The 22,644-nt window shown below is 46.5% G+C and overlaps 1 protein-coding gene across 1 annotated transcript in view; it reads left to right on the plus strand.

Moving 5' to 3' along the window:
- Positions 1–22,644, plus strand: part of ABRAXAS2 (abraxas 2, BRISC complex subunit) — a 38,210-nt gene that overhangs the window by 7,545 nt on the left and 8,021 nt on the right. The window contains exons 4-8 of the mRNA XM_063962154.1: positions 5,310–5,376; positions 6,268–6,458; positions 17,394–17,513; positions 22,269–22,353; positions 22,437–22,551. Coding sequence (XP_063818224.1) covers positions 5,310–5,376; positions 6,268–6,458; positions 17,394–17,513; positions 22,269–22,353; positions 22,437–22,551 — 578 coding nt within the window. The remainder of the gene's footprint in view (positions 1–5,309; positions 5,377–6,267; positions 6,459–17,393; positions 17,514–22,268; positions 22,354–22,436; positions 22,552–22,644) is intronic.

Raw genomic sequence — 22,644 nt, forward strand, 5'->3', positions numbered from 1 at the left:
ATACCCTGGATAGGGACAATGTTTTACTGTCTTTAGAGCAAATAAAGGATGCATTTCTTTATATGCGTGATGCACAGAGGGATATCTGCACACTGGCATCACGGGTAAGTGCTATGTCCATTTCGGCCAGAAGAAGTTTATGGACGCGACAGTGGTCAGGCGATGCGGACTCAAAACGGCATATGGAAGTTTTGCCGTATAAAGGGGAGGAGTTATTTGGAGTCGGTCTATCAGATTTGGTGGCCACGGCTACAGCCGGGAAATCCACCTTTTTACCTCAAGCTACTCCCCAACAGAAAAAGACACCGACTTTTCAACCGCAGCCCTTTCGTTCCTTTAAAAACAAGAGAGCAAAGGGATATTCATATCTGCCACGAGGCAGAGGAAGGGGGAAGAGACACCAACAGGCAGCTCCTTCCCAGGAACAGAAGCCCTCCCCCGCTTCTACAAAAGCCTCAGCATGATGCTGGGGCTTCTCAAGCGGACTCGGGGGCGGTGGGCGGTCGTCTCAAGAATTTCAGCGCGCAGTGGGCTCACTCGCAGGTAGATCCCTGGATCCTGCAGATAATATCTCAGGGGTACAGGTTGGAACTAGAGACAGATCCGCCTCACCGTTTCCTGAAGTCTGCTTTACCAACGTCTCCCTCCGAAAGGGAGACGGTTTTGGAAGCCATTCACAAGCTGTACTCTCAGCAGGTGATAGTCAAGGTACCTCTTCTACAACAGGGAAAGGGGTATTATTCCACTCTATTTGTGGTACCGACGGACGGCTCGGTAAGACCTATTCTAAATCTGAAGTCCTTGAACCTGTACATAAAGAAGTTCAAGTTCAAAATGGAGTCACTCAGAGCAGTGATAGCGAACCTGGAAGAAGGGGACTTTATGGTGTCCTTGGACATCAAGGATGCGTACCTCCACGTTCCAATTTACCCCTCACACCAGGGGTACCTCAGGTTCGTTGTACAAAACTGTCACTATCAGTTTCAGACGCTGCCGTTCGGATTGTCCACGGCACCTCGGGTCTTTACAAAGGTAATGGCCGAGATGATGATTCTTCTTCGAAGAAAAGGCGTATTAATTATCCCATACTTGGACGATCTCCTAATAAGGGCAAGGTCCAGAGAACAGCTAGAGAGGGGATTAGCACTGTCTCAAGAAGTGCTAAAACAGCACGGCTGGATTCTGAATATTCCAAAATCCCAGTTAATGCCGACAACTCGTCTGCTGTTCCTAGGGATGATTCTGGACACGGTTCAGAAAAAGGTTTTTCTCCCGGAGGAAAAAGCCAAGGAGTTATCCGAGCTTGTCAGGAACCTCCTAAAACCAGGAAAGGTGTCTGTACATCAATGCACAAGAGTCCTGGGAAAAATGGTGGCTTCTTACGAAGCAATTTCATTCGGCAGATTCCATGCACGAATTTTCCAGAGGGATCTGTTAGACAAATGGTCAGGGTCGCATCTTCAGATGCACCAGCGGATAACCCTGTCTCCAAGGACAAGGGTATCTCTTCTGTGGTGGTTGCAGAGTGCTCATCTATTGGAGGGCCGCAGATTCGGCATACAGGATTGGATCCTGGTGACCACGGACGCCAGCCTGAGAGGCTGGGGAGCGGTCACACAAGGAAGAAACTTCCAGGGAGTGTGGACGAGCCTGGAAACGTCTCTTCACATAAACATTCTGGAACTAAGAGCAATCTACAATGCTCTAAGCCAGGCAGAACCTCTGCTTCAAGGAAAACCGGTGTTGATCCAGTCGGACAACATCACGGCAGTCGCCCATGTAAACAGACAGGGCGGCACAAGAAGCAGGAGTGCAATGGCAGAAGCTGCAAGGATTCTTCGCTGGGCAGAGAATCATGTGACAGCACTGTCAGCAGTGTTCATCCCGGGAGTGGACAACTGGGAAGCAGACTTCCTCAGCAGACACGACCTTCACCCGGGAGAGTGGGGACTTCATCCGGAAGTCTTCCACATGCTGGTAACCCGTTGGGAAAGACCAATGGTGGACATGATGGCGTCTCGCCTCAACAAAAAACTGGACAGGTATTGCGCCAGGTCAAGAGATCCGCGGGCAATAGCTGTGGACGCGCTGGTAACGCCTTGGGTGTACCAGTCGGTGTATGTGTTTCCTCCTCTGCCTCTCATACCAAAAGTATTGAGAATTATACGGCAAAGAGGCGTAAGAACGATACTAGTGGTTCCGGATTGGCCAAGAAGGACTTGGTACCCGGAACTTCAAGAGATGATCACGGAAGATCCGTGGCCTCTACCTCTAAGGAGGGACTTGCTTCAGCAGGGTCCCTGTCTGTTTCAAGACTTACCGCGGCTGCGTTTGACGGCATGGCGGTTGAACGCCGGATCCTAAAGGAAAAAGGCATGCCGGAAGAAGTCATTCCTACTTTGATTAAAGCAAGGAAGGAAGTAACCGTGCAACACTATCACCGCATTTGGCGAAGATATGTTGCGTGGTGCGAGGATCGGAGTGCTCCGACGGAGGAATTTCAACTGGGTCGATTCCTACATTTCCTGCAATCAGGATTGTCTATGGGTCTCAAATTGGGATCTATTAAGGTTCAAATTTCGGCCCTGTCGATTTTCTTTCAAAAAGAATTGGCTTCAGTTCCTGAAGTCCAGACTTTTGTTAAGGGAGTGCTGCATATACAGCCTCCTGTGGTGCCTCCAGTGGCACCGTGGGATCTCAATGTGGTTTTGGAATTTCTAAAATCTCATTGGTTTGAACCACTAAAAAAGGTGGATTTAAAATATCTCACATGGAAAGTGACCATGTTACTAGCCCTGGCTTCGGCCAGGAGAGTGTCAGAACTGGCAGCTTTATCTTACAAAAGCCCATATCTGATTTTCCATTCGGACAGGGCAGAACTGCGGACTCGTCCGCATTTTCTCCCTAAGGTGGTGTCAGCATTTCATCTGAACCAGCCTATTGTAGTGCCTGCGGCTACAAGTGACTTGGAGGACTCCAAGTTACTGGACGTTGTCAGAGCATTAAAAATATATATTGCAAGGACAGCTGGAGTCAGAAAATCTGACTCGTTGTTTATATTGTATGCACCCAACAAGATGGGTGCTCCTGCGTCTAAGCAGACGATTGCTCGTTGGATCTGTAGCACAATCCAACTTGCACATTCTGTGGCAGGCCTGCCACAGCCTAAATCTGTAAAGGCCCACTCCACAAGGAAGGTGGGCTCATCTTGGGCGGCTGCCCGAGGGGTCTCGGCATTACAACTTTGCCGAGCAGCTACGTGGTCAGGGGAGAACACGTTTGTAAAATTTTACAAATTTGATACTCTGGCTAAGGAGGACCTGGAGTTCTCTCATTCGGTGCTGCAGAGTCATCCGCACTCTCCCGCCCGTTTGGGAGCTTTGGTATAATCCCCATGGTCCTTTCAGGAACCCCAGCATCCACTAGGACGATAGAGAAAATAAGAATTTACTTACCGATAATTCTATTTCTCGGAGTCCGTAGTGGATGCTGGGCGCCCATCCCAAGTGCGGATTATCTGCAATAATTGTACATAGTTATTGTTAACTAATTCGGGTTATTGTTTAGGAAGCCATCTTTCAGAGGCTCCTCTGTTATCATACTGTTAACTGGGTTTGATCACAAGTTGTACGGTGTGATTGGTGTGGCTGGTATGAGTCTTACCCGGGATTCAAAATTCCTCCCTTATTGTGTACGCTCGTCCGGGCACAGTACCTAACTGGCTTGGAGGAGGGTCATAGGGGGAGGAGCCAGTGCACACCACCTGATCGGAAAGCTTTACTTTTGTGCCCTGTCTCCTGCGGAGCCGCTATTCCCCCTGGTCCTTTCAGGAACCCCAGCATCCACTACGGACTCCGAGAAATAGAATTATCGGTAAGTAAATTCTTATTTTCTAATACATTGGAGCGATACATTATTATTGCAGCCATAGGAAATTACGAATGTCTGGTCTAAAACCTGGCCATTGATGAATATGCCATATAGTGTAAGAGAAGTTCACACCTGGTCGTCATGGCAGTGGTGTGACTTTGTGGTTGATGGGTCTGGAGAGGAAACACGGAGAATGTCAGGGAGCAGCTATTATATCCTCCCTGTTCACTCTAATGTTAGCTAATGCTCTGCGGTAACTATATGATGCAATTGATTCATACTCGGGTCCTAAAGTGATCTCAGTGCTCGTTTATCATCCATTAAAAATAGATCTCATCTTTATAAGACCTAATGGTAAATGCAGCCAGAAGATGATGCCGGCAGCTGTCAGCGCTCACAGGCCCTGGTGACACTGGGAGAGTTGTCTGTGCTTGGGCCGAGCGCTGAATGGTTGAGTCTTACTTAGTGTAGCCACTTATGTACTGGGCTGAATTGCAGCATAGCCCTGTGTGTGACCAGCCTATACTGTACTAATTGGTAGGTGTACGATGTGTGTCTGGGTGTGTTTATAGGTTGGCACAAACAGTGTAACTGAATAGATTTTTACATTTTTGTTTTTTTGTCCTATTTGTGTTACTTGTAAAGTAAATGTTCTTGGGATCACAAGTTTTAATTGTTACATAATTAAAACATTCTCTTGGGTAATAAAACGTACCCTGGTCGGAAATGTATGAATTATTTTATCATGGAAGGGTTACACGTTTAAACTGATTTAGAGTTAAATATTGCTAGCTACACTAAGCAATGTGTTTATAATGGAAGATAAATTCATTAGCATATGTAAATGTATATGGGATTATGCCACACTACAGTGTTAGGTGTTTCTGTGACCATATAAAGGCACAAGGCCACGGGCCAGCTGCTTACTATGGCTACGTAGGGAGGGCACTATTCCTTTTATAAGTTACCCTAAAATACTGAATTCATGACCCCAGAACTTGCACACATACAATATCAGCATTTGGTCATGATTTCCTACAGTGTTCCGCAGGGTTCTCCCGGACCTCCAATATAATGGGCCTGGCTACTGCATACTGCCCCCCTCACTAGGGTGTCAGATGATGCAAGTCACATTGACTTACGTCACAGTAACCCCACCCCTCACTGTCCAATACTGTGTTGAAACAGCTGGCATCCCAGTTCTCCCTGCCAGCTGCCACGTGGCTGCCACCTCCAGGACTCTCCTGAACAAGACTCTTCTAAAGTTGGCAAGTATTCATTACATGTGTACATATGTTTATGTATTCCGATGTCATCACTTCTGTGTATTAGAAGCAATTTACATTAGGAAGGACATAATCCCATATATATCATTAAGTTTGAGATAGAATGATCTAGTAGTTTAGAAGCTGTTGGTAACTTTGTTTTCATCCTGACAGTTTCTACGATTACGCTGGCACAGTCAATGAGGAAAGTCTTGATCGAATTCTCAAGGACAGACGGAAAGTATGAATCGCTGTTTCGGAACGTTGGTGTCTTTCTGATAGTATAATCCAGGAGCTGAGATTTGTGTTGTGATTTATTTAGGATGTACAGGTTTAGTAGCAATTATATGATGATGATCTAACTAACATGTCTGGTACGTTTGGAAAGTAGTGAGGTTCCTTCGCAACCAGAGAAGTGGACTTAGTGTAATTGCTCTGCCAGATAGGGTGCAGTTACAATTGCAGTAAGAGTGTGACCAGAAAGCAGGAGTAGCCAAATGGTGAGGTTCCCACCTGCGAGAGCACACAGCTGGCTCGTTCCTGTATGGAGTAATACATGAGGTTCCCACCTGCGAGAGCACACAGCTGGCTCGTTCCTGTATGGAGTAATACATGAGGTTCCCACCTGCGAGAGCACACAGCTGGCTCGTTCCGGTATGGAGTAATACATGAGCATGGAAGTGCGCTGCTGAGCAGATCCTGACTGGGGGCTGGTGGCTGTTTGCCGGGTTCAGGCTATCCACAATTGATCAGGGGACATGCTGGGTCTCTGCTTGCCAGTTGGGGTTAGTCACTAAAGAGCGGAAGTGTGGGGGAGTGAGCGGATGTTGTTGGAATGATGGTGAATAGAGGGGAGGCAATAGGATGTGGAGTGCCAGAGGAAAGCTGTGTAGGAGACTCCATGAGGAACCGATGTCAAATCAATAGTTTTGTACGGTGGGCTGTAGTATGGGATGGTCAGAGGAGTGGGTCAGTTTCTGTGTATGTAGGTAGTACCTGAGTTCTGATTGGGAACCTCCTTTCCCTGCCATCTTGCTTTAGTTTTAAGTACTTTTTTCTTTACCCAGTTAGTGTCTCAGCATAATAGCGAAGGCTCCCTGGATGAGATGTAATTCCTCTTTGTGTTTGGCAGAACGTGATTGGCTGGTACAAGTTTCGGAGGAACACCCAGCAGCAGATGTCCTATAGAGAACAAATTTTGCACAAACAGCTGACTCACCTCCTTGGGGTGCCTGACCTCGTCTTCCTGCTCATCAGCTTCATTTCCACTGCCAACACCTCCACTCATGCCTTGGAATATGTGCTTTTTAGGCCTAATCGCAAGTAGGTGCAGTTGTCATTCCAGATAAATGTATAACAGTATTACCAGGAGAAAAATTGTGTATAACATTTGTATCTTGAATACGGGCCTAATTCAGTAAGGATTGCAAATTCAATTCACGCATCGCAGGGGAAGGCCGCCCAGCACGCTGGCCGCTGCTCCCCCTCCCTCTTGATCAAGCAGAAAATGCGATCGCATTGCAATTTCTGCTTGATAGCAGAAACTAAGGTTGCCTCCTTCCAGCGACCATACTTTCTGCCCCTCTTCCCCCCCTCCCGCCTCCCTTGCAGAAAATGCGGGTGCAGGACAGGCGCTGCACATGTGCCTGCATCTTTCTCGTAATTTTTGCGGTTGGATCGCGTTTTGTGATCCAACCTGAATTAGGCCCCAAATCTGGTCTGTTATCCTTTCACTAACTATAGGCATAGAGACTCAGAATAACTGTATGTAAAGACAATGGGGCTGAGGCAGAGGTGAACACAAGTCAAATTTGCGGATGGATCTTACGTGTTTTCAGACTGCGCACGTTCCTGAGCTGAGGGTACGCACTCGCAAAAGATGACGATCCCTACACAACTCTGTCACATCTCCACTTGTGGGTTAAGGGGCATAACTGGGGTGGTAATTGGCGTTTGCAGGTGTCCTAAGTTCAGAGATGGTGTGTCATTAAAATTGCGGGCTAAGTCAAGCCATGTGTAGGCATAACTACCCCTGTTTTCCAGATGGATCTTTCTTCATCCTCCACTGGGGGGCACAAGGAAAGCCTGGAGAGGAGAGAGCCTGGACTCCAAACAGTTACTAATTTTTTCCCAGCAGCCCGGGACTCCCTCTCCACTATACCGCCTTCAGCCAGGCAGTTTGATGCCGGCAGAAGTGGGCACGGTTTTATGGGTGTTCTGATTTAGGTGGTTCCCCTGTTACTTTTATTTAGTTTTTCTACTAGTCTTCTGAGCAGGCAGTGTCAGGTGACCTATACGACGCCCTCACTGCCGCCCTAACTGCTGTGGCAACTGGGACGGTGACTTCCGCCACGGGACACCAGGAGGGGCAGCACACCAACACAGCTGGACTCTATAGAGGGTCGCATACTTACGGTTATACACCGCCGGTGTGGAGACCACCAGCGGAGCTGGTTGTGTTTTGCTGTGGAGGTTCCCACTCCAAACACTAGATCACCAGGGTGGTGCAGGAGCAGGATACTGCTTACAGTGGTGGCAGCCTTTTGCCCTGGGGTCCACACGAGAGGGGGAGGCAGGCAGGCTCTGCCTGTTAGCCTTTTCCCCCCACCCCTGAGCGCTCTCCCTTACAGAGACGGCCTGCCTCGTGCTCTCCTCCCATCTGTCCACCTCTTACTAGATGCCGGGTACCCAGTTAAGCAACATTGCCTGCCCCAGTGCTGCACTTTGAAGTTTGGACTCCTGTCTCTCCGTATACCTCGCTCCTAGCAGCCAGGTTATATTTATAGCTTTTTCTCATATACATCCTAGAGGATGCTGGGGACTCCGTAAGGACCATGGGGTATAGACGGGATCCGCAGGAGACATGGGCACACTATAAGACCTCGAATGGGTGTGAACTGGCTCCTCCCTCCATGCCCCTCCTCCAGACCTTAGTTAGACTTTGTGTCCAGGAGTGACTGGACACACACTAGGGGAGCTCTACAGAGTTTCTCTAAAGACTTTGTTAGGTTTTTCATTTTCAGGGAGACCTGCTGGCTACAGGCTCCCTGCATCGTGGGACTGAGGGGAGAGAAGTCAGATTTACTTCTTCTTAGTTCAAGGGCTCTGCTTCTTAGGCTACTGGACACCATTAGCTCCAGAGGGTTCGATCACTTGGTTCGCCTAGCTGCTTGTTCCCGGAGCCGCGCCGTCACCCTCCTCACAGAAGCCAGAAGAAAGAAGCCGGTTGAGTATGAGAAGAACAGAAGGAGTCAGACGGCAGAAGACTTCAGTAATGGAGGTAAGCGCAGCGGTAGCGCTGCGCTCCATGCTCCCACACACCAACGGCACTCACGGTGTGCTAGGGGGGGGGGGGGGGGGGGGAGCGCCCTGGGCAGCAGTTACTGAGGTCTCGTTTAGACTGGCAAAAGAGCATTCCCGGGCACCGCGTACGATACCCCCGCCAGTACATAGCGGTCGCGCTGCGCGCCATTGCTCCCACACCAACGGTTTTACATGGGTGCAGGGGGGGGGGTGCCCTGGACAGCAATATGGATATTGTTTAAGGATATATATAGTGTGTAGACACTATATACGGTCCCCTGCCTGCATAAAATACGATAGTATAACGAGGCTGAAGTGCTCCGAAAAGGGGCGGGGCTTGGCCTTCACAGCAGTGTTCAGCGCCATTTTCTCTGTCCCCGCCAAAAAATGTGTAAAGCGCAAACAAGGGGGGGCACAGTCTTTTAGTGTTATGTTGATGGGAATATAACACTATTTGCTTTTAGAAATGGGCATGAAATCATTGTTGTGCATATTTCTCTGTGTGCTCCCTGTCAGATATACCCACTATAGTTCACATGTGTCGACGTGCGTGAGGGTTCTGTCACAAACACCTATGGGGTTCACTGTCGGCATCGAAGACGACTGTTCAGTTGATGCAGAGTCAACAGGTCGGTAGTAGTATGCTTGTAAAAAGTAAACACTGTATGGGAGTAGTGTGTGGGTGACCCTGTCGGCACCACCTGTTCTTACCGGGTGTAAATTAACATGCTGTAACTGCCTTATGCCTGTATATGTATGTATGTATGTATGTATGTATATATGTATATGTGTGTATATATATATATATATATATATATATATATATATATATATATATATATATATATATGTATAGTACAATTCCATGGGCCTGTAGCTCGAGCACAGACATGGTAATATATGTGGGGGAGTGTTATTAAACTTATTTATGTATGCTTCCCTCGGACCCCTCGGGGTTCCAAGGATGTTATTTTGCCTGGTTACTACTCCCTGCTGTAGACGAATACTAGGTTTTCTGTCGTCCATAATGTTTCCTGGTAGATTCTTCTCATGTGCTGGTCCCTCTGTTGGTGAATGCTCTAGGTCGGCCGTGACGAGTTGGTCTCAGATCCTCTCAAGGAGTCCGAATGTTTATTATTTTCCCGCCGCGGATAGAATACTGTGAAAGTCAACTCCTGGTCGACACGGGGCCCTGTCGCAAAGGATCGTATACAGGAAGCTAAGTGATATTTTATTTCTATGCTTTGGGCTTATTTGCCTTACATGCACATGAGGCAGTATTTAGATTCGGAAAGGCATCCGATAGAATTACCCTAAAGAGAGAGGGGATTTTCCTTATGTTGGTTCTTCTCTATAACATTGCGGCAGGCTGCCGTGCGTATACCGAGGCTGACTCCAAGAGATACTGGAGTTTTTTCCTGGGACGGTGTACCGCTGTTTGGGGAGGCCTCAGTTCAGTCAATCTCGGCTGATACTGCTGGTAAATCTAACTGCGTGAGTTAGTCTCCTTCACAACGGTTGGTGACGCATTCTTTTGTGGGATGCGGTCGTTTTAACCGGTTCAATACCGTTCTCTTTTCCTTTTCTGTACAGACAGTGGAAGGTGAAAAGGTAAGAGTTCTGCAGCCTTGTTAGGTTCGCAGAAGCGGATGTCGTTTTCTGTTTCTACCACATCCACCACATGCCGCTGAGTCTATCTGGCTGGAGCCCACTCCGGTGGGAACTCGTCTACTACTTTTCAGTCAGTCCGGGGATAGACTAGGACCTGTGAGTTAATTATAGAATTCAAAGGGGGACATTCTGGTGTTAAAGATGTTTCCCCTCACTGATTTTCCTAATAGATCTTGCCGTTTCCCCTCTGGAAGTGGAGGTAGTATGCGACGCCATACCAGAGGTGCGTCAGGTTCAGGGCAGTGTCCTGCTGTCCCTGTTAAAAAAAGAGGTTTAACTGCGTGGTTCTCCGCATTCAAATTACCTGGGTGTATATCCAGGATTGTCTTTGCCATTTCACCGGAGTGATGGCAGTGGGATGGTGTTCTTTCAATAGTAAGAGCCATTGTTGTCCTGTCCTGGGACACTCTCCTGATTAAGGCGAGGTCAAGACACAAGTGGTGCAAATCGTTGTTTTCTTTCTGACTGTTCTTCAACACAGGGGAAGGCTGTTATTCCCAACGACGCAGGCGTCTGAGGTGGGTATCGGAGTAGATACGGAACGGTTAAAGTTCTGTGTGTTCCTGTGGAAAGAGGTCTGAGGATCCGGAGTCAGATTTGCAGTGACAATACATAAATATGTTCCGTTGATGAAGAAGAACGGTGTGGCCTAAGAGGCTTTTTCGGAGAGCAGGTCAAATGCCAGAGTGGTTTTCACGGAGCCAGTTGGAAATGTGGTCCGGGTCTCATCTGCGCATGAGCCGGAATATAATACTAATGGCCAGGTTTTTCGGTCCTGTGGTGTCGGCTCAGTTCTCACCTCCTAGAGGGACGAAGGTTCGGATTCCAGGATAAGATCCTGGTGTCCATACTTGCAGATCTCCGAGACTGGGGAGCAGTCTGTGCAAGGGAAGGAATTCCAGAGGAAAAGGTCAAGCTGGGAAGCTTGTCTGCATTAAGCTTTCTTGAATTAAGAGCTATTTTCAATGTACATATGCTTTGTGATCTGCCCGTGTTAATTCTGTCGGACGACTTGACAGCAGTGGTGTAAGTAATCCGCTAGGGCGGAACAAGAGCAAAGCGGTAATGGCAGAAGCCGACAGAGGTTTCCGCTAGGTGAAAAGACTGGTAAATGCTATATTGGCAGTTTTCGTCCCGGAGGTAAACGACGGAGAAATAGATTCCTCTGCAGACGAGATCTCCATCCGGGAGAAATACAGTCGTCGTCTAGAAGCTTTCACTGAAGTGACAAATCTTTGACGAGTGCCTCAAGTGGGCATGTTGGCGTCTCGACTCAACGAGAGATCGCAGGGATATTGTTCCGGGTCAGGGGACAGTCAAGCTATAACAGTGGACGTCCTCGGGACACCTTGGGTGTTTTCAGTCGGTCTATGTGTCCCCTCCGTTTTCACTCTTCGGAAGGTGATAAACGTAAGAAGAACAAAGGTTCAGGCGATTCTCTTTGTTCTGGTCTGACCAAGGAGGACTTGGTATCCATTTCCTCAAGATTTACTCATAGAAGATCCATGGCCTCTTCCGCTACATGAGGAACTGTTACAGCAAGTTCAGGGCGTGTATCAAGACTTACCGCGGCTGGGTTGGACGGTGTGGCGGTTGTACGCCATATCATAGCCAGAAAGGGTATTCCCAGTGAAGTCATTTCCACGCTTCTTCTGGCTAGAAAAGAAGTAATGGCAATGCCTTACCACCGTGTTTGGAGTCAATATGTGTCTTGGTGTGAATCCAAGAAGACTACTACGGAAGATTTTCAGCTGGGTCGTTCTTCTCCATTCTTGCAAGCAGGTGTGGGTGCAGGCCTAAAGCTGGGCTCCATTTAAGTGCGGTTTTGGCCTTATAAAGTTTCTTTCAAGAAAGAATTGGCAACTTTTCCAGAAGTTAGGACCTTCGTGAAAGGAGTACTGCACATCTAACCTCCATTTGTGCCCCAGTTGGCAGCGGGGGTTTTGAAGTGGTGTTGCGTTTCTTGTGTCTCACTGTTTGGAAGGTTGTGTTAAGGATTTCTCTTTTGAAAAGTGGTCATGCTATTGGCTTTGGCATCCGCAAGGCGGGTGTCTGAAGTAGCGGCTTTGTCTCACAAGAGCCCTGTTTGATCTTCCATGTGGATAGATAGGAAATGAGAACTCGGATAATAGTTCTGCCAAATGTGGTTTCTGGGTTTCGCAGAAATCAGCCTATGTTGATGCCAGTGGTTACTTAGGCATTAGCTGATTCAAGGTCTCTCGATGTAGTCAGAGCTTGGAATATTTAGGTCGCCAATTTGGCTCAGATTGGGGAAACAGAGGCTCTGTTTGTCCGGTATGCTCCCAGCATAATTGGGGCGTCTGCTTCTATGCAGTCTGTTACACGCTGGATCTGTTATACGATTCGGTGTGTTCTTTCTACGGCTGGATTGCCGTTACCGAAGTCGGTGGAAATCCTTTCTACTAGGAAGATGGGCTCTTCTTGGGCGGATGCCCGAGGTGGCTCGGCGGTTTTAACTTTGCCAAGCGGCTACTTGGTCGGCTTCAAACACCTTTGCTAAGCTCTACAAGTTTGATACCCTGGCTGAAGGGGACCTTCTGTTTGCTCAATCGGTGCTGCAGAGTCGTCTGCACTCTCCCGCCCGGTCTGGAGCTTTGGTATAAACCCCATGGTCCTTAGAGTACCCAGCATCCTCTAGGACGTATGAGAAAATAGGATTTTAATACCTACCGGTAAATCCTTTTCTCTTAGTGCGTACTGTGTCTGCAGTTATTGGCTATGGTTACACTCTTGTGGTGTTTCTTTTCTGTCAGGATGTTGCTGACGTTGTTCAATCCATGGCATGCGGTATCTTCTTATTGGTTGATTTGACACACAGGTTGTGTTACATATTCTCTCAGCATGTGGCTGTGTAATTTTTCGTGCCCTTGGCTGGTGTTCTATTGAATACCACGTTCTACGGCATGTTTTGAGGTGTGAGCTGGTATGACACTCACCGTGTTTAAACAATAAATTCTTTCCTCGAAACGTCTGTCTCCCTGGGCACAGTTTTCTAACTGAGGTCTGGTCTTATAGTGTGCCCATGTCTCCTGCGGATTCCGTCTATACCCCATGGTCCTTACGGAGTCCCCAGCATCCTCTACGGACTAAGAGAAAGGGATTTACCGGTAGGTATTAAAATCCTATTTTCCTGCTCTTTAGGTTTGGACTGTTGAGCTCTATTTGCCCACTCTTTCTGTGTGTGTGTGTGTGTGTGTGCTGCTATGTACCGGTCACTCCCCAGTCAGTTTATGCTGCTACTCTTATGGATCTATCTATCCATCTACTGCAACCTTTTGGTTTTGTGTGTGGGAATACCTAGGATTGCATTACCAAGTCTTCCAAAAAGCTCACAAGGAGGCGTATACTCCTGTACTGCGCAGTCATAAATTCTATGTTAACGGGATTTCTCCACAGGACCTGGGCAGTGATGGCCTTTGTATCCACTGCTACTCTAAGAGAAGCTTCTTCTGCCGCGGGGTCCAGTCAGGAACTGGCTTGATATTCAATGTTGATGCCGCTAATGTCTCCGTTAACCTGCTTGCTGTGCCCGGGTCAGCTCCCCCTGCTAGCCTTAGAGCTCCCTGTTACCCAAGCTTTGCCTGCTCACACTGCGCAGCTGCCTGCCATAGGGCCCCCATATATGCATGTGTCTTCATCTATTGAGCAGATGCTAGACAAGAGTAGGGCATCCAAGCGCAGGTCTTCTAGAAGGGAGAGCTCTCCGCCCCTCTCTGGTGGGGTCTCTGACGCTAAGCCGACACGATGGTTAGGGCATAAGTCTGACGATGGGGACACTGTGCATGTGACAGGACCCGTTCTGCGTCCTCGCACACAGTGCCCTTTAAGCACCAGGGTGCGGGTGGAGAAGTGCAGCGACTGGCTCCATTCCACAAAACGGGGGCGAGTGCCAATGTCCTTGTCTGCGTCTGACTACGCAGATTTACTGCCTCAGCTGTGGGTCAGAGATGGTCATACTGACCAATGGCCACACAGAGTGATCCGATGGTGCATCTTGAGACGCACCAGCGGATCATGGAAGCAGTCAGGAGGCCTCTATTTAAACCAGACACCACCTGCTGCATTAGCATATTGGTGTACGGTATTGCACAGCCGTTACCGTGTGGCTGTGTAATATTGTACAACTCTGAATCAGGCACTCTGCGCACATCCCCACAGGGGAGGCAGGATTGTGCCTTATCTGGGGTTTTCCAGGAAGGTTATCCGTACCATGTCCGGAAGTCTTTTTCAGCTATAAGTTATCACCGTGTTTCGTGGTCCTACTTTATGTTGTGTTCGGCCAGGGGTTTCAGCCCCAGGTCATTCAGGTGAGTCCTTTCCTTTTTGCAGGCAGGTCTGGATTTGGGCCCCCGGCTCTCTTCCTTGAAAGTACAGGTCTCTGCCCTTCTGTCCTATTCAGCCACAGATTGCACTCTTACCGGATGTGCTTACGTTTCTACAGGGCGTCCTACTCATGCAGCCGCTGTTTGTTCCTCTGATAGCTCTATGGAACCTGTCCTTTGTTCTTCAGGTGCTGCAGTCCCCTCCCTTTAAGCCTTTGGAGGCAATGGACATTCCTTGGCTTACATAGAAGACTGTCGTCTTACTTGCCATTGCATCGACCCAGCGGTTGTCAACCTGAGTGCTTTATCTTGTCTCTCCCCATTTATGAACTTCCATTCAGATGGAGCAGTTCTACAGATGTGATTGTGTTACCTGCCCATGGTCGTGTCTCTGTTCCACATCAATCATGAGATTGTGGTACCGGCTTCCCATGGTCTGAGCTCTTCCCCCCCCCCCCCCCCCCCCCCCCAGAGGAAGCATCTGTGCTCACCGTGCTCTCCGGATTTATGTGGACAGGACCAGAGATCTTCAAGATCTGATACTCTGTCTGTCCTGTATGATTTTTACAAGCGTGGCTGGCGGACTTCTAAATAGACTTTGGCCAGGTGCGTCTGCTTGACCATCTGCCATGCCTATTCTGTGGTGGATTTTCTTGCCCCTGCCGTGGTGACTGTTTATTCTACCCGGTCAGTGGGAGCTTTTTGGGAAGCTCAACATGGAGTTTCTGCGGAGCAGCTTTGTAACATTTTTGTGACATGGTCCTCTGCACACACTTTCATCTGTTTTTATGCATTTGACACATTTGCGTCTTCGGATGCGGCCTTCGGGGAACGAGTTCTCAGTGCAGCTCAGAAGCGTCTCCTCCCAGAGGGGGACTGCTTTGGGACGTCCCAGTGTTTTCTTGTGCCCCTAGCTTGGGAGATTTCTGTTCTTGCCTTGTTAAAGCCTTTTCTCTTAACTCCATAGGGGGCACAGGACACCCACCCTAACGCAACTAGCTTGCAGGAATTTTGTTCCTATGGTACCAGTTCTCTGCACCTTTCCTCTGTGTGTATCTGAGTGTGCACCGGTCTTCCTTCTCACTCCTTGCTGTGGGCCTGCTTTCTAAACTGTCTGGCTGGGGGCAGGGTATAGTGGAGAGGGAGTCCTGGGCTGCTGGCAGTTTTTTGTTTTTTTTAACGGTTTGGTGCCCAGGCTCTCTCCAAGCTATACCCATTGTTTCCCTGTGCCCCCTATGGAGTAGAAGAAAATGATTTAACATGGTAAGAAACTATGGAGCAGATGTATTAAGCCTGGAGAAGTGATAAAGCAGTGATAAGTGCAAGGTGATAACGCACCAGCCAATTAGCTCCAATATGTAAATTAACAGTTAGGATCTGATTGGCTGATACATTATCACCTTCCACTTATCACTGCTTTATCACTTCTCCAGGCTTAATACATCTGCCCCTAATTTCCTTTTTGCACTAGGCATCTGATTCCTGCAAGTACTCACTGGCGAGAACTACATCTATGGAACCAAGGGTTCCATGGATAGCTGTGGTCCAATCATAGAGATGCGTACAACTCATTTTATGGGTGAATATCTGCAATTAGTTGCATGCATGGAGTCCGGGAGCAGTCATGGATGGTTTATATTGAACTTTGCACCAACCCCAAATAGTTTGGTTTACCTTCCGCACTTTGGGGGTCATTCTGACCTTATCGCTCGCTGCAGTTTATCGTATCGATCAGGTCAGAACTGTGCCTGCGTCGCAGTGCGCCGGCGCATGGCTGACAGCAGACGGCTGTGGCTGCCTAGCGATCGCCTCTGCCTGATTGACGGGCAGAAGCGGTCGCTGGGCGGAAGGGGGCAGAATGGTGGCGTTTGTCCGCCATGTTGTGGGCGTGGTCCGACCAACGCAGGCGTGGCCGGACAGTGCAGGGGGGCGGGCCGCAGCGGCAACGTGACGTCACACGCAGCCGCTGCGAGCCGGGCAGCGACGAGTAGCTCCGGGCCAGTGCGCAGAAGCTGCGCTGGCTGGGAGCTACTCCTGAAGTACAAAAGCATCGCCGCTTTGCAATGCTTTTGTACTTCACCGACGGGGCAGGGACTGACATGCGGGGGACGCCCAGCACAGGGCTAGCCTGCCCTGCATGTCGGTGTTTCTGATCGTAGCTGTGCTAAATTTAGCACACCTACGATCAACTCGAAATCACCCGCTTTATGCCTAAAAGCACTTTCCATACTATAGATCCTAACACCCCGCTGTTAGCACAGTACAACAGCGTCTCAGTACTTCCTGTAAGAGGGATCTCTAGTGATCAGCTCCTGTAATGATATAAGGAGGAGAGGGGATGAGGTAGAAAGGAAAGCTGGCTTCTGGTTGGACAGAAGCCGGATACCCCTTCTATCCATGTACCAGATCCGCCTGTGTTCATGGGTTATTCCAGGTGCTGATTAGCTGATGCCCTCACCAGTGCTATGTATCAGGACATGCACAATGGGGTAGTAAATGCAGATCAGTTCCCATAACATGCTTACAGAAGAATGCCCGCCCGACCCGTTTAATTAGCGCCCACTGAATTTCCAGGAATGATGGAAAGGGTAAGAACAATGAAGATAAATCGTCCAACAGCTAGAATGTTTGCTCTAGGTCTCCCTGGTCATAAAGTACCTTAAACTATCCTGTATAAACACTCGTTTTCCTCTGTACTGTAAGTGAAGAATCTTGCTGGATGTTTGTTGTGAGGGCAGTGTCACTGTGGGTAGGGTTTCTGTGGAGCCTCGTCTCTGCTGAAAGGGTGCTAATGCTTCTTTGGCAGCTTCCCAATGTCTTATAGGTACGGAAAGTGCAGAGCACACAGTCCTTTGATAATGTACTAAGATGCTCGATAAGTGCTGTGTAAGTGATCACTCTGTTTTGATTCTAAGCATTAAATGTTTTGTCTATCGTCTAGGTTTAACCAGAGAGTCTCTCTTACAATTCCCAACTTGGGCACAACCAGTCAGCAGGAATATAAAGTAACATCAGTGCCAAACACCTCTCAGAACTATGCCAAAGTGATCAAAGAACATGGGTCAGTATGCACGCTGCAGTGTGATGGGATGTGTACTAGGATTGTAACAGACTGGTATCTGGATGATAGATCTACAGTGTCTAGGGTGATAGTCAATAGGTCAACAATGGTTGACACACGAATGGTTGACACGTTTTCCCAACATTTGCGAGGTTTACTATCCATGTGGACAACGATCGGGAATAGTAACCAGTGGCAAGCCAAGCTACCTTGCCCAACCTATGTTTCTACTGATGGTGGTCACAGAACATGAAGTATACAAGATTTGGCCCAAAAAAACTCCAAAAACATGGGTGGAAGATTGTTGACCTAATACACGTCGACCTATCGACTTCCTAGACGTTGGAAGATCTATTATAGCACACCCCAGGTGTATAGGTGCTGTGAATCAGTATGTTGTCTCTGGAATTGCAACAGTGCCTCATAGTGGTCAAATACTGGCATGACATTACCAACACAGCATTACCATGAAGTCAGGATGTGTTTTTGTTTTGGGTTATGAATCCTTCTGGCTCATTGCCTTTCATGATCCTCCTGATTTTTATTTTATTGTTTTAAGGAAATGTTATTGATTGGATGAGAGACGGTTAACAGTTGACCTACGCAGATGTTTGCACTAGATAAGTGGTACAAAACAATGTTAGACAATAGAGACAGAATGATTTTAGAGCAAATGAATGCAGTCTTCACGGCACTATAAGGAAAACCATCCAGATTTTACATTCTACTGGAAAGAGAAGAATAGAGAAAAGGAAGAGGTGGAAATGAGTGAGACTGTAACTGTTAGGAAGAAGTTGGGTGGCTGCCCACAAACAAGAAGCATAGGGAGAAAAGGAGCTGACCCAGCCACACAAACCCATGAATCCACCAAGTAATGAACCAGTCTTAAGGAAAGCCTTGTCTGTGTGAGGGCTAAATGCATGTAGTAATTATATGTTGGAGGGATATGAAAGAGAGAGGTCCATGGCTCCCATGTCTTAGTAAAACTTTTGGAAGTATTCTTAAAAATACTGGTCATATATTCCATAGAATGGATATGCCAAATTTCAGCTGATTTCCACCATGGATGGAACTTCAAATTTTTTCCCAGGCAGCTGCTAATAAACGTGGCTGCCTTGACTATATGTCGAAATTTGTCTATTTTTAGCAGATTTAGCCAGGAAGGAACGTGCAAGTCCAATACAGAGTGAGCCAGAGTTTTACACTCAGTCCAAACTGGGACAAGCGTCGGCCAACTCCACCAGATATGCAGAAACATTCCAATATCCACTCCACATCTCCATCATAGACTTGAGACGTTGGGGTGGATTTTGTGTAACCTGGAAGGAGCACGATATCCTCTGTAAAACAGAGTCTGTAAGCGCTCTCTTTTTTGTAAACGCATACAGATCTAGATGCCATGTTGGCATGTATCCAGCTCAAATTTTCATCATCCAGTGCTTCCCTCAGATCAGCCTCCCAAGCTGTATCGTGTGGGTCCTTCATCTCCGCACTAGGATGCATACACATATTGTGATAAGGTCCTTGATATTTGCACCCCAAAAAATTAAGAACTCAATAGTGGTGAGTTGTCTATTAGTTAGACACAATTTAATTATTGAGTTAAAGTGTCTGATTTGTAAATATTGAAAAAACTTTGTGAGGGTCCTGGAATAATTAGCTTGTATATCCAATATAATGGGAAATACGACATCACGTGTTTCGATTACCTAAAAAGTGGGGAATATCATTCATTATTTTGATACCCGCATTTTGCCAGTGTGTAGTGGAAGCTGGACTATATCCAGGCCGAAAGCCAGTATTATCAAAGCATGGGATCATTGGACTGGGGTGCGTAGCAATTTGAAATTGCCATATAACTATGGGAAATAACACGACCATGTAAAGATGCTTTGGGTCGGATCAGTCGAGGGAGCCATAGCAAGGAGGAAACTGAGTGGCGTTTAAGTGTTTCTGATTTGATTGACACCCAGACTCTTTCAGACTTTGGTCGATTCAATAGTACACATTGAGCCAGTCTGGCTGCCAGATAATAAAGCTTTACGTTTGGGACACCTAAACCACCACTGGATGCGGGTCTTTGCAAAATGTTCCGTCTCACCCTAGGGCCGCTTTTTGGACCAAATGAATTGTGAGATGAGGTGTTGCAAATATTTTAAGACATATAGGGGGACCCTTATCGGTAGGGTTTAAAATAGATATGACTCGTGGTAATCAATTTTAACAGCAGCGTTCTGGGCGATCCTCGAGATATAACAGCCGCTCCAGCTACCAGGAGCTCTAGCAGATGGCCTGAAAATGCTGATGGAAATTTCAGATGAATCCCCTAGTACAGTGGTTCTCAAACTGTGTGCTGTGGCACCCTGGGGTGTCTTGAGGCAATTGCAGGGGTGCCCTGGGTTGGTGGTCAAGGACCATTTAAAAATGTTATGGTCAATGTAATAGGCATCACCAGTGCTTATGGCTGTCTATCATAAAATATGTGGACAAACAGAAGCAAATCTTGTCCCTCACAGCTCAATTGAACCTGAGGATGACATCTAAATACAATTTACTTAATTTCATATTTATTTCTAAATTACTCAATAAGAAACTTTTGGCCTAGAAGTGTCATGAAAAAAAATTCTGACACTCTAGGGCGCCGTGATTCAAAAAAGTTTGGGAACCACTGGCCTAGTATTTAATTCAATATTTAATCTGTTAATATTTAACCACTTAAAGGGATAGGTACGTTCTAATTCTAGTTTTGAGATCTTGAGACATAGGAGACCAAGGGGTAAATTTACCATCAGATTCCAGGTATTATCTTCTGTAAGGTGCCAGATAAAAGAAGTAGAATCTGATTGGTTGCTATGGGCAACATCCCATCTTAAATAGAACTCCCATCTTAGTAAATTTACCCCCAAGACTTCCGTTTTCTGTGTGTTTATCTTGTGACCACAAAGGCTGCGATATCTCTCAGAGAGAGAATGAGCCAGATGAGATATAGTAAGCAGTATGTCATCTACATATAATGCTAACTGCAAGTAGCAGTATGCACATTTATTTCATTATTATCTAACTTTAAGATATGTTACTATTTTGATGACCACCATTGTGTAGACTGCCTCTATACGTTTTCATCCCCTTTTGCCGTTACTCATGTTTTATTCTCTTACATCATCAAATTATTTGGATGAAGATGGATTGTGATTCATGAATCTGTTAAATTATCCAAACAGGATGCTCTTTAATGTTTAAACAATTAGAAATGAACTGTAACATTTTATTTTGGTTTCAAATACTGCTTGATTATATAAGTAATTGGCACTTTTGCTAAAATGCACCTAATCAAGTCCTAGTGCAATCATTCTCCTTCAGAGGTCACATAATTATTTGATCGGAGCCAACTAGAATTTTATTCCATAATTTTTTTTGTTTGAGTGGGGAGGAGGCCACAGTTGGTTAGTGCATTTCCAAAAGAGGTTCATCATGAAGATCAATGAACAGTTAAAGGAAACTGGGGAATGACTAATGAAAAGCACCAAATAGGGAAGGAATTTTAAATATTTCTAAGACTTTTAATACTATGGGGTGTATTCAATAGATGTCGGATCCTTTCCGACAAAGGATCTAAAATCTCAGTATTCAGTGAGTGGCTATTTGGCTGCTCACGACAATGCCAATCCGACTTTTTTTTTTTAAAGTCGGATTGACATTGTCGGAACTGGGGCCAAAACCTGTCGGATTTGGCCGTGGAATCCGACAAAACACTTGGATCCGCGGCTAATCCGCCGATCCACATGTTTTCTGACAAGTCGGAATTCCCGACTTGCCGGAAAAACGGAGGGACGATTGAATAGGTCTTTTTTTTTTTTTTAAACCAATTTCATTTATTTATTTATTTTTTGTTTTATTTTTTAATTAAAAAAATAATAATTAATCTTAATATATTAATACTGTGTATTAGAACCTTGATCAATCATTCTTTAATGCTTTCTAACCTTAACAATATAAAGTTATTAGGCTTTGATATTATTTAATCTATATATGGACAGAACATATTAAAACATACAAAGTGCACTCCGAGACATCTCAATTTGAGAATGTTAGTTGTGGTTTTCTCCTGTCCTACAGGACTGTTAGAGGGAAGGGTTTGTGGAGTCTTAGCTGTAGCTAGGCAGATTTAGTACCTCTTATCTGGTTCACCCTCTCACCTTCTCTATATCTCTGTTGTATGTGTGAATTTACTGCATTGCTTCAGCTCACTCAAGTGAAGACTACAAGCAACAACAATGTGGAATAATACCAGGGGGATTTCTCTTTATAATAGGCTTTTTTTTAAGAAGTCGCTGTGCATGTGGCCACATCATAATACACCAGCCAACCCTTCAGGAAAGCATATGGGAGACACTTCTACTTAGGGGAGGTAAAACATTGGTATCATGACACAATGTAGTATTGCTTGAGGCCTCATCACAGGAATACTATTCCCAATCTGATCCCTGCGACTGCCTCTGTGTTCCAGGCTATTCCTTTGTATATTTCACGTTCTTTTCTTTGTGACCAGATCAAATAGCCAGTTAGATCAACAGAAACCGCACTACTACTCTGATTTGGAATGAGTGTATGCCTATTTCTGTTCTGAAATTTGATTAGTTACATTTTTAAAGACAAAAGATAATGCACTGACTTTTCCACTTTAATCCATTATATGCCTGTATATCACTTAATATAGCTTCCATTTACATGCTTTGTTTTTCCTTTTCATTTTAGTACCAATTTTTTTGATAAAGATGGTGTAATGAAGGACATCCGATTAATTTATCAGGTTTACAATGCTTTACAGGAGAAGGTGCAGGTGAGGAGCTGTCATTACCCGATGCCGTAGTCTGAGCCAGTGATGTCGCTAATTACAATTCATCCCATGTTCTCTCATTCCAGGCGGTGTGTGAAGAGGTAGAGAAGAGTGAGAGGGTTGTGGAGTCTCACCAGGCAGAAGTAGACGAGTTGCGAGCTCAGATTTGCAAGAGGAAGGCGGAAAAACTTTGCAGGGAAAGTACGTTTCTTTATCTCCATACATCACTAAAACCTAATGTGTCTCTATATCCCAATGATAAGGGCAGCCTCTGATATGCCACCAGTCACCTGA

Source organism: Pseudophryne corroboree, chromosome 3 (genome assembly GCF_028390025.1).
Source record: "Pseudophryne corroboree isolate aPseCor3 chromosome 3, aPseCor3.hap2, whole genome shotgun sequence".
NCBI lineage: Eukaryota > Metazoa > Chordata > Amphibia > Anura > Myobatrachidae > Pseudophryne > Pseudophryne corroboree.